This window comes from Rana temporaria, chromosome 3 (genome assembly GCF_905171775.1).
Source record: "Rana temporaria chromosome 3, aRanTem1.1, whole genome shotgun sequence".
NCBI lineage: Eukaryota > Metazoa > Chordata > Amphibia > Anura > Ranidae > Rana > Rana temporaria.
In genome coordinates, this window is record NC_053491.1 from 427,777,438 (window position 1) to 427,789,886 (window position 12,449).

Consider the following 12,449-nt stretch of genomic DNA (forward strand, 5'->3'; position numbering starts at 1 on the left):
GCTTCCAATGAGAATTTGTATGAAAGGCACACTGAAGCACTACAGTGCAGGTTTTGTTTTTAAACCTGCGCTGTAGAATTGACAGTTCAAGCCCAATGGAGAAAACTGGCAATTTTGCCTTGAGTACACTTCTCATACATCAGTTTCTACGACAAAAAAAAACATTGACATCAGCGCTCAATGGCTGCCGCAGCACGTTTTGCTTAGGACCTGAAAACAGACTTAAAGTGGGAGTTCACCCGAAATTTTTTTTTAACATTAGATTGAGGCTCGTTTTGTCAAGGGGAATCGGGTGTTTTTTTTTAAATCGAAGCTGTACTTACCGTTTTAGAGAGCGATCTTCTCCGCCACTTCCGGGTATGGGTCTTCGGGACTGGGCGTTCCTATTTGATTGACAGTCTTCCGACAGGCTTCCGACGGTCGCATACATCGCGTCACGAGTAGCCGAAAGTCAGTGCGACTCTATACGGCGCCTGCGCACCGACGTTCGGGGAGGTTGGGACCATACTAAAATTATTATACTTTAAAGGGTTTGTAAAGGTAAAAAATGTTTTCCCTAAATAGCTTCCTTTACCTTAGTGCAGTCCTCCTTCACTTACCTCATCCTTCCATTTTGCTTTTAAATGTCCTTATTTCTTCTGAGAAATTCTCACTTCCTGTTCTTCTGTCTGTAACTCCACACAGTAATGCAAGGCCTTCTTCCTGGTGTGGAGAAAGCCTCTTGAGGGGGCGAGCAGGAGTGTCAGGACACTCTCTACTTTGCAGATAGAGAAAGGAGCTGTGTGTTAGTGGGTGTCCCGAAACTCCTGCTCGCCCCCTCCTCCCTCAAGAGGCTTTCTCCACACCAGGGAGAAAGCCTTGCATTACTGTGTGGAGTTACAGACAGAAGAACAGGAAGTGAGGATTTCTCAGAAGAAATAAGGACATTTAAAAGCAAAATGGAAGGATGAGGTAAGTGAGGGAGGACTGCACTAAGGTAAAGGAAGCTATTTAGGGAAAACATTTTTTACCTTTACAAACCCTTTAAAGTATAATAATTTTAGTATGGTCCCAACCTCCCCGAACGTCGGTGCGCAGGCGCCGTATAGAGTCGCACTGACTTTCGGCTACTCGTTTTTTTTTTTTACCTTTACAACCCCTTTAAAGTGGAGGTTGACCCAAAAACCTTTTTTTTTTTAACATTAGATTGAGGGGAATCGGGTGTTTTTTTTTTTAAATCAATGCAGTACTTACCGTTTTAGAGATAGATCTTCTCCGCCGCTTCTGGGTATGGGCTGCGGGACTGGGCGTTCCTATTTGATTGACAGGCTTCCGACGGTCGCATACATCGCGTCACGAGTAGCCGAAAGAAGCCGAACGTCGGTGCGGCTCTATACGGCGCCTGCGCACCGACGTTCGGCTACTTTTGGAAAATCGTGAAGCGATGTATGCGACCGTCGGAAGCCTGTCAATCAAATAGGAACGCCCAGTCCCGCAGCCCATACCCGGAAGCGGCGGAGAAGATCTCTCTCTAAAACGGTAAGTACTGCTTCGATTTAAAAAAAAAACACCCGATTCCCCTTGACAAAATGAGCCTCAATCTAATGTTAAAAATTAAGTTTTTGGGTGAACCTCCACTTTAATGGGAAATGGGTAGGGGGTGGAACCAAGAGATCGTGTTCAGAAATGGGTATGGAGCAGAGACAAGGGTGGCTTGGAAGGGGAGAATACCTACCCTGGGTGTAGCTGTTGGTAAACCTTGAATGCCAGCTACATGGTATATCTCTTAAGCAGAAGCCATCTGATAAAAAAAGTGCTCTGTACTCAATTTGTGCCAAAGGGGGGGTTATCATAAACCGTGTGCATGAATAAAAATAGTGGCAAAAGGCAAGTAACACATCTAATGATCCTCTGTTGCTTATTTTACTTAGCAAAGTAGGCTATAACAAAATTACATTAAAAACCTGATAATTCAGAGACTGCGTATGCAATTAATCTGTTTCCCCTCTGGTGATGTATCCTTTCTCGCCTCATTTGACGCACCTGTTGCTGAACTTCACTCTAAAACAGCCTTTCTCAAGCTTTCTTTAATAGAGGGACCATTCGAAATAGCCTTCGGGTCTCCACAAAACCCCACAGAAAATTATACCCACAGCTCACGGTAAATAGCAAGATCAGTAGGTTGTAGAAAGTTTTAAACAAAGAATGAGGTATATACCCATCTTTAAATGCCAAAAAACTATTCAGCAATTATCTTCAAAATAAAATTAACAGTAATAATGGCCAGAAAAGAGACACAAACACTGAAATTGTAGTAACCCCTTACATTGGTGGTCAGTGTTGGCTTAAGATCAATTTGCCACTGCTCTTTCCTGCGGGAACCCCTCACAACCTCTGGAGAAACCCTTCAGGGTTCCATGGAGCCCTGGTTGAGAAAGGCTGCTCAAAAGAGTCAGAACTGGATAGAAAGTGTCATCTGGGAAATAATTAAAGATCATCTTCAGATTTGCTATTACAAAAAATAAAAACATGCAACAAAATATTACATAATTCTTATGTTTCAAACCCCTATAATAATTACTCACAAAGATTGAGTGCAGCGGTGGCATTTTTCTGAGCCCAGTATGGATCCATGTTAGATTTACAGGATGGAGAAGGCGTCTTCATTTTCTTTGTAGGTGGTGTGCTAGCAGATAGTGGTCTAGGGTGAGCGAGGCCTCCTACGGAAGGCTTTGTTTGGTTACCAGGTTCCACCTTACCATGACCAAGACCAGCCTCTGACTTTACTTGGGACCTGCCAACTTCAACTAATTTTGAGTAAGCACCAGCCTCAGGAGACAGGACACGAGGAGCACCAGCTTCAACTATTTTGATTTGAGTGCTGTTTCCTGACCCACTAGGACATTTGAAATGTGCAGAAGTTTCTATAGGCCCTGTACTGTCCACTAATTTCAGACCACTCTCTACAAATCTCTCTGAAGGTGGCTTTTGCTCTGTGTCGGTAGAGGCATTGCTGCTTGCCTTATTTTTGCTTTCTGTTGGCTTGGTGAAAGTACCAGTTTCTTTGCTCTTTGAGCTACTGTTACGCACTGTAGCGGAATTGCTATCAACAAGAACTCTGGCGAGAGGGTCAGTGTCAGCTGCTTTCTGCCCAGACATTTGCTTCTTGAAATCCTCGCTTTTTATAAGAGCGTTTAGCGTGGCAATTGGGGAACCCTTTGCATCTGGATCAGCAACTCCCAAGTGGCGCAAATGAGCCCTAGCATGGCTGGCCAGGCCCTTTCGGGTCTCAAACCAAGCACCACAAAACTGGCAGTCATTTTCTTGGTTTGGATCTCCTTCCACACCTGTAAGATGAAAGAAAGGTGTACAAAACAAAAAAAGGGAATGAAATGAAATGATGAGAAATAACATGATGAAAAAATATAAAGGATATAAAATGAAACCCAAATTATAAAAGGTGTTAAATGAAGAAAGAAGTAGAAATGGTAAAAAATGAGGAGACAGACAGATGAGGGGAGAATGTGGAGACAAAGAGGAGAGAAATGAAAGAGTGAGACAGGCTGATCATTACAGCAGATGCCTCCCTCCAGCCTCCCAACATTCCTAAAACGCCCACCCCTGGCACTAGTGGCCTCCCAGCTCCACTCACTCAGATTCAAAGGCCCGTCCTCATCCCCCCACTGGGCTTTGGAGGATTCTTGCTGGGGACTGCCCGCCTTCTTTGCCCCCAGTGAGCTCTCATCTTTTGGAAGCTTGCCCTGCTTGACTATATCTTTCAGCATAGCAATAGCAGCACCAATGGTTTCTGACCCTGGAATCCCAAGTTGCCGCAGATGGGAGCGTGAGTGGCTGGACAAGCCCTTCCGGGTCTCAAAGCACGCTCCACACATCTCACATGTAAGGGAACCTTGGCCTGGCAGGGGTATCAACCACAAAATTAATTACCAATTAAATATAAGTATTATCACTTTAAGGCTAATATCGCTTTAATGACTGCACTTAGGATGGAACACACACTTTTGCATTTTTGGCCAATACATTTTCCACCGATTTCAATGAAAACACTATAAAATGCATGACACTGTGCACTGTAATGCATATTAAATGGCAACGCTTATGCTTTGATGCCCTGTGCATTGATATCAATGGATAACGCATCCGAGAGAAAAAAAATGCACCAAAAAAGATAGATGTTGTGTTTCCAGTCTCAAGGTCTATTTAACAGGCATGCTTCTTTAAACTTCTTCCATAAATACAATTTACATGAAAAACAGGTTACAGTTGTGATGATTTGGAAAAGCACAAGCAGCCTTTAGAGTAGAGATCCAACCATTGGTGAAGGGAAAGAAAATCACTTGATCAACAGGGTTAGTGTTGATGGGGGCATAGGACACCCCCCACAGGGCTATTGTGTTCTGCCAGCAGGGGGAGGGGGGTGGAAAGCCTCCCCGGCCAGCAGAGTACAATAATTATTGCTAGCGGCTATAGCCCCTTGCAGTAATCGCATGTAGAATAATCCAACAGGCTGGTTGTGCCCAGGTCGATCAATTGATTGACTTGGGTACAATCAGCCTGCCCATACATAGACAAGCCCTTCTGGGTCTTCCACAGGGCTATTGTGTTCTGCCAGCAGGGGGGCGTGGAGAGCCTTCCCACCCGGCAGAATACAATGATTACTACTACCATCAGTCTGCCCATACATGGATCGATATTCTGCTGATCCCTGCTGAGCCAGATGAATTTTGATCCATGTATGGCCAGGTTAAAGCTGGCCATGCACTTAAACTTTTTTCATTCAGCCTGCAAGCTAAACAAAAGAAATCGAATACATTCCTCCTGTTGGCACTTCTAGGGTTAGGACACAACAGGAACCAGTTGAAATTTTGTTCAATGTATGGGCAGAACAACCCTTACCTGTGCAAAACCAGGGAAAGAATGTTTGTGCTGGAGTTTCACATCCATGCATATGTCTACTCAAATTTTTTTTTTGATGCAGTGCTTCCTTCACTTAAAGTTCACCCCTGTGCCATATGGACATCAATTAGGGAAGGGAAATGTCCCCATAGGATCACAAATATCAACAAAAACCCGACAGAGGTTCTAGCCAATCCCTAGTGTACAGAAAAAATAATTTTAATTGCTGCCTGTGTAATTTTTTCTCACTTCCTAAATTAAGTGAAATCAGTCAGCAGTAAGTTAGGGGAAATCCCGGGAGACAGCAACAAAAGCCCAACAGAAGTTCTTACTCTGTAGGTAAGTAGAAGTCATTATCCATATAGAACACATTTATAATGTATCGTTTTCTAGAATATGCAAGTCTTTAATTTTGACTATACCTTCTCCTAAATAGCTGAAAGTCTTTCCCATGAAACATACTTTTTCCAAATCTGTGATCAGTTCTTACAACAGAGCAATGGAAAACCAGAAAAATTAACAGAGTTCTGTTAATTTCACCATGACTGATACATATCAAGGAATGACGTGCATTAGTTTCAACATTTCACCTAGATGGAAGTGACAACTTTAAATTTAAAGATCAAAGTCAAACTTCCCCCTGGAGGCAAATTAATCACCAGTGACTTAATAGCTTTTGAAAATTCCATGTCTGTGACCCCAGAATTAATATTGCATGTCTGTGACCCCAGCACCAACGTTGCCGCCCGGTGTCAAAAACATTTGGGCTCTTTTCCTTAGTGGAAGACCTGGAAGCTATGGAAGTTTGGAAATTGCTACATAAACAAGCTACCATAGAGGTAGAAACCTTGTTACGGGAAGTATGACTACATTTTTATGTTTTCTTCACACCTTTTTGTATGATAAAGTGATACGTCTGTGCTGCAGGTGAGCCCAATTTGTCATAACCAACCAAGGCTCCAATTTTCATGTACAGCTGTGGCCAAAAGTTTTGAGAATGACACAAAACAAAAATGTTCACAAAGTCTGCTGCTTCAGTGTTTTTAGATCTTTTTGTCAGATGTTAATATGGTATACCGAAGTATAATTACAAGCATTTCACAAGTCAATATTTGCAGTGTTCGCCCTTCTTTTCCAAGACCTCTGCAATTTGCCCTGGCACGCTATCAATCAGACTGTGTCATTCGCTAAATTTTGGCCATGGCTGTACTGTTGCAGCTCTGATTTGCCTTCTAGTGCTGTTGTTGAGGGGACTACAGAAGGCAGATATCAAGTCAAATTACTTAATAAATACATAATGAATTTGTTTTTTACATTTTGCCTGGGGTCCACCAGGTTCACACTGCTCCGACATGAAAGTCGTCCGACTTCTGATCCAACGTTGCCCTTCAACTTCATTCTGACTTTGATCAGACTTAATGTGACCTTTTTTTAATATCGGAGTGACTTGTGTTGGATCAATTAAAAGAGAAGTATGTTATTTTTTTTTTGGCCTATTCATACTTGCCTAGGTGGATGCAGCATCAGACCGATGCTGCATCTGTCCCCTCCGCCTCTTCACTGAGAACCGACCTGCCGAATATTGCCGATAGTTCGGTTCTCTCACCTCCCCGGGCAGAGAGCTGCTGCCTGTCAGTCAGCATCTCTCCTGCTCTGCTCCTCCGTGCTCATTGGAGCGCTAAACTGTGGAGGGGCGGGGAGCGGCTGTCTCAGCCTTCAGCGGCTCGTTGAGAGGCCGAGACTGCCATCAGTCCAGGCATCTGGTGGATCCAGACTTTTTAAGTCGGGATGATGCGCTGCCTGGACTGAACAAAACAAAATTGCACTCCTGTTCCCCATAGGAGAAGCCAAGCCTAAAAAGCTTAGGCTGGACTTCTCCTTTAAGATGACTCTTATAGGGAAACATTGAATTTGACATGTAATGCAACTTGTGCTCTCACAAGTCAGATCCCATGTCGCACCTGTGTGAACTGGGTAATAAGCAGACACTGTAACCCGTCCATCTAAGGCAAAGTGACAGCATCCCCTGATAACCCATCTTTCCCAGCAAGGTAAACAGACCAATCCAGGCTCTGCCTCTCTCTCTCTCTTTCCCCCTTCTTGCTCTGTTGTTCAGCTTACCTGCAGATCAGGCAGGAGCGCTATTACATGGGGGAAGGTCAAAAGCTCCCCTTTACAGGAAAGTTCTGATCCATCAAAGCAATAAAGGAAGGGAAATTGGAAGTTGTTGTTTTTTTCATAAATAGGTTTGCAATTCCAATAAATTTCCATTATAATGGGTTATTTTTAACTCTAAAAAACATGGTTGGCTTTTGTCTATTACATAGACACAAGGTAGAACATTACCTTTAGAATCTTCTGCTTTGCTGGAGCTCTGATTTGACACCATTTTCTCCGCCGGGCTTTGCTCAGGCTTTGAACCTTGTGCCCGGCCCAAATCTATTAGTGGCCCATCATCTTCATCTGAAGGCAGCACTGCAAGGAAATCAGCCAAGTCAAAGAAGGCACAAAAATAAGGCTTACTCTCCCAAACCCCGGAAGCATGCAAAGACACCTTGGAAGAGGTCAATATTGACAGGGTAGGGAGGCGGTTAGCGATTGGCTTCCCACAATTCTGGCTGCGCATGCTTAATGAAACGTATCAACGAAAAAGCATGATGCCTATTGTCTAATTTCCCCTGACTCCATTCACACAAAGACTTTATATCACCCACAGAAAACAAAAAAACTTTGCCACACCCAACATTTTCCACCATTTGTCAGACTACATAGGATTCAGATTCACAGCAACAGCCTTATTTTCCCCACACCATCACAGAGTACAGAAACAGAAGTTATACATGTTTTTTTTTTTTTACAAATCTTTGTTTCTAATTAGTTAACTACAGATGTTTCTAACAAAAGTACAAGATCAACCCCTTAAGGTTGAATGGAAAAAAAAAAATAGGATTCCCCAATCCAAACACTCAATGTAGATAGAGGAATCATTCCCATTGAGCTATTGTATTCTGACAGTGGACAATGCACTGATCACCGCTGCCGGCTATAGCCAGCGGCGATGATTAAGTGGAGAAAATCCAACAGTGCGGCTATACAGAAATTGATCAGTAGATTGACTTCAGTACAATGTCCCTGTCCCATACATGGATTACATTTTGATCCATGTATGGATATCTTAACCTTGTTTACCTTTCTATGAGAGCGGTTTTCCCTCCTCCGCAACTGTTTCTGTACAGTGAGACCCCACAGACTCGAGTGGGACTGTACCCTAGCATCTCTAGTGTTGCAGTACAGCACCACACCAATAGGCACTCACAGTGCAGGCAGCACAGGGGATTTTCGGCAAAGAAGGTCGCAGCTGTCATATAGAAGCAAGTAAGCATCTGGGTGGAGGAGAATAGTTATGTTATGGGGGCTGGGTAGGGTGGGCTAAGAGGTTTTTGTTAAAAACAGAACTAAAAAAAACTGATACTTGAAAGTTAGCAAACTTTTATCCAGTTCTTTCATCCTTATCAAGTATAAGAAGAAGCCATGCATAAAGCCCAATGAAGAAGTCACCCAACAGGCATGACCTGCATATCCTGTTAAAGGCTCTTGAGGCTGGTAAATGCATTTAATTACCAGCAGGACAAGGATTCTGCTACTCTTTGTAAATTAAGGAAATGTAAGACAGATAAGGTTTAGAGTGCAGTGTCTGAAACAGGAAGCCACCAAAACAAAAAGTGGAATTATTAAAATACTAATTTTAACTACAATAACATCATATTTATTCTGAGGCAAATCCAGTTGGAACCGTCTTCAATTTCGGCAAAATCTCTAAATAGTAGGAAAGTTTATAAATGCCACAAAATTCATGATGTTGTTAAGGGTAGGGCAGTAAATATGTAATAATTCCTTCTGTAATTTTCAATTCCGCTATAACTGAAAAGTTTAGTACTGTACATGGAAAATGTTGATCGTATCAATATTCTTTGTAAATAAAAAAAACAATACACTGAAATAAATTTTAGTGCACAGGAACACAATATAATTTCAATTTTTTCTAATCCATTGAGGAAAAAAAATGTGAGTTAATTTAATTACAGAATTCTCCCCCTATTCAGAGATCATGTTACTTTCATGTTACATGGAGTCCGCCGGGCTTTTCCTAATGAATCAGAATACCAAAGATAACCTCAAAATGTAGAATTATTTTAGCAATTCAAAACGTGCACACGTAAACATAAAAGTGAAAACAATATAAAAAAAAGGGGGTAATGTAAGTCCACCACACAGAAATATATGATTCTGTGCTCTCCATGTCACATCCATCACCACAATGACCAAGTTGCAGGCTTAAAAGAAAGCCATGACCCCCTGCATTAGAGTGTTCAAGGAGACTTGTAATAAAAGGGCTTGGTAACTCGTATCCTTAAAAACTTCTCATAAGCTCACATCCGGTCATAAAAACTTTAACAGCACTGTACAAAAAATCCTGATCATGGGGACAGGGTGATACACTGAAAAGTCATCTGTCATCTTTAGGGGGGCTTAGGGGGATATAAGCTTATGAAAAATATAAAGGCAATGAGTTGCCAAGCCCTTTTTTGACCACTCTTATGCAGGGGGTTATGGCTTTTCTTTGCCATATTGTTCTATGTGGTGGACTTACATCACACATCATCTAACTTTTTGATATTGGTTTTACTATCTTTACTTGTGTACCTTTTTAATTACTGAAGGAATGATAACCTGAAAATGTATCTTTGGTATTTTGAGAAAGTTTGATTAGTGCTACACTTGACTTTACTTGAATGCAGGTCCTGCAGAAGATGTGAAGATATTAACCCTATCTTTCTAAAAATTCAGCACCAGGACCCAGCATGTGTTGTTCAACCAGTGTTTATGCAAGACCTATGGGTGTGCATATTTTACATACATACATATGGCAGGGGCTCTACGTATATAAATGCTGGTTTCACAATGCACGCAAGGATAGCAGCGCATGCCAAAGGGTTCTTTTAAAGTGACCCTATCACTAAAAGTTTAACACAATAAAAAACCATACCTATTAAAAAAGTGGCAATATACTTACGCTTCCAGGGGGCCCATTTCCTAATATTCTGCCAAAAGGCAACTTTCCAGCCGCTGCAGATGTTCAACACTTTCGGCTTTTTGAATAAGTGCTACCCAAGCTGCATGTAGTGGTTTCTCTGACTAGCTCATTCATAACTACAGGACAAATGAGCCAGTGTAAGGCGACACTGTACGTGGTGGGTAACAAAGGGTGTTTTGTCCCATCTGGCTGATTTTATACTTGTCAACTGTTGGGGAGCAGTATATTCACAAGGTTTTAATAGATGGGCTCTCAAAAAAGTAAGTATAGCTTGTCCATGTTCAACCGGAGAAAAAACAGGATTAGTTCGATTGAGAACTCTCTGGGATAAATACCCTCGCATAGCACAAATCAAAGCACGCCTTCCGAATGCAAGTGAAATTGACTGCACTCACACCAGGCGAAGTAAGATTTCCAAGCATTATAATCAATCTCTTCGAATGTAGCTTTCCTTGCCTTCAGCACCTGGGCCAGTTTGGTGCCAGAATAATCACTGTCTTGCTCTCTTATTCAATTCTATGGAGTACGCTACGTAGATTGTTTAGCGGAGTGACGACGTACAATAGCCTGAACGGAGACCAGGGGATAAATACAGTATCCAGGGTCTGAGCTGGAGGAACCCTGGTTCTGGCTATAAACAAGGGTAGCTTGTTATTGTATCTGGTGTCCACATCCTGAGTCCCCCATTTTTTGCATATCAAACTGAACAAATCTGGATAAGGAGACCATTACCTATAGCAGCAGCTAAGATAATATGCCTGCCATTGTCCACTCCTGGGATATGGATTGCAAAAAATTGTTGGATAAGGAGTTTCTGTCCACAAGAGAATATATTTCAAGGCAGCCAAGCTCTTCATGCCACCTTGATGGTTGACATTTGCCACTGTGGTGACATTGTCTAACTGCACCCAAATTGGGTGGCCTTTTAGAACGGAGGTCCAGAGCTGGAGGGATAGCCTAACCAGCTCTGAGCTTCAAGATGGTGATGGGGGGTCTTGAGCTCCTCTCTTGACCATGTTCCTTGAACTCTCAAAAATTGGAAGACTCGGGTAGGGTGTTGGTCGGGATTGGGTGGGGGGGGGGAGGGGGTTAAGGAGTTGTGCAGGGGATGGTTTTTTACCTCTGTTTTGTGTGTGTTGGCCCTGCGTGGCCACTGTCGTGGTGGGTATGTTGCCTGCCTGTACTGTTTTTTTTGTGCAAAAACTAATAAATAGAATTTATAAAAAAAAAAAAAAAAATTGGAAGACTCCTCCCCAGCTTGATAAACCTAATTCTGTTGTAAGAACCTTCCAATTGTAGGGGGAAATGTTTTTCCAATTATCGGAGTTGAAGTGGTGATTCACCAGGACAAGGAATTTCATGATTGGGGGGGATAGATGCATTGGCAGATCCATGGAAGGAGCCTGCTTTTTTCATGATGATAGAATGTTAACTTAAGTAGTTCTTGAATGGAATTGGGTGAAGGATACTGCCTTGAAGGAACTATTAGGCATACAATGCTCATGGCAAATCACAGTGTGGAATTTCTTCTGGATCTCAGTTGTCAAGCATTAGCTATTAGAGCAAGAATTTTGGTTTTATTGAAGACAGACTTTTGCCTGAGACATCGCTAGAATTAGACACAGATACTCAATGCACATAGAAGACTGGAGAGCAGATTTTTTTTTAGCTGATCACTCAGCCAAAGGCATGAAGCAGTTGGACTGTCTTTTGGACATTTGCCCAATAGGTACGAGGCAGATGCATCCCTCAGAAGAAAGGTCTATCAGACAGCCTGTCACTTAGACACCCTAAGTTCTAAGGGCAAAGAAGGGTGCAAAGATCCTTGTGAACACCCTGGGAGCATAGGACAGCCCAAAAGGCAATAGGACAAACTGGAAGTGCTCATCTGCCACTTTAATACAATCGCTAATGGGGTGGTAACGGAAACATGCAGATTGGCATCTTGGATGTCCACAGATGCCATGTGTTCTCCTTGTCTCAGAGAGGGTATTACTGACCTTGCTAATTCCAGATTAATTTTTGGAATATGAAGGCATTAGAAAGGGGTTTTAAATCCAAGATAGGATTGGGGTTTGATGCAGAGAAAAGGGTTGAGGAGACTCCATGCCTTGAACCTGTCCTGTCCTGTCCTGTATTGGTACAATGATTCCCTGAGACAAGACAAGAGCTGGCTCAGGACCCTTTGCAAAGCTAACTGCCCTTGGTCAGTACTATAATAGTGGCAAGCTGGTTGCAGGGCTGGGTCTGGAAGGGTAAAAATTCTGTCCACAGACGCTTAAAAAGCAGGAACATCTTAAATGGGTACAGTGAGATTTTTTGTTTAGGGCAGGATACAGCAGGGCAAACCACAGAAATAGCCCAATTTTTGTAAATGCTTTTTTAACTGGACAGAGTTCATAAAAGATCTTTGGTGGAGTGAAAATCCTTGAGTGACAGTGGTCATAGACTGCATATA

The 12,449-nt window shown here is 42.5% G+C and overlaps 1 protein-coding gene across 1 annotated transcript in view; it reads right to left on the bottom strand.

The window, feature by feature from the left end:
• WIZ (WIZ zinc finger) overlaps nt 1-12,449 on the bottom strand; it is a 165,866-nt gene that overhangs the window by 103,235 nt on the left and 50,182 nt on the right. Inside the window, exons 6-8 of the mRNA XM_040341722.1 lie at nt 7,243-7,371; nt 3,632-3,895; nt 2,565-3,326 (exon numbers count right to left, since the gene is read on the bottom strand). Coding sequence (XP_040197656.1) covers nt 2,565-3,326; nt 3,632-3,895; nt 7,243-7,371 — 1,155 coding nt within the window. The remainder of the gene's footprint in view (nt 1-2,564; nt 3,327-3,631; nt 3,896-7,242; nt 7,372-12,449) is intronic.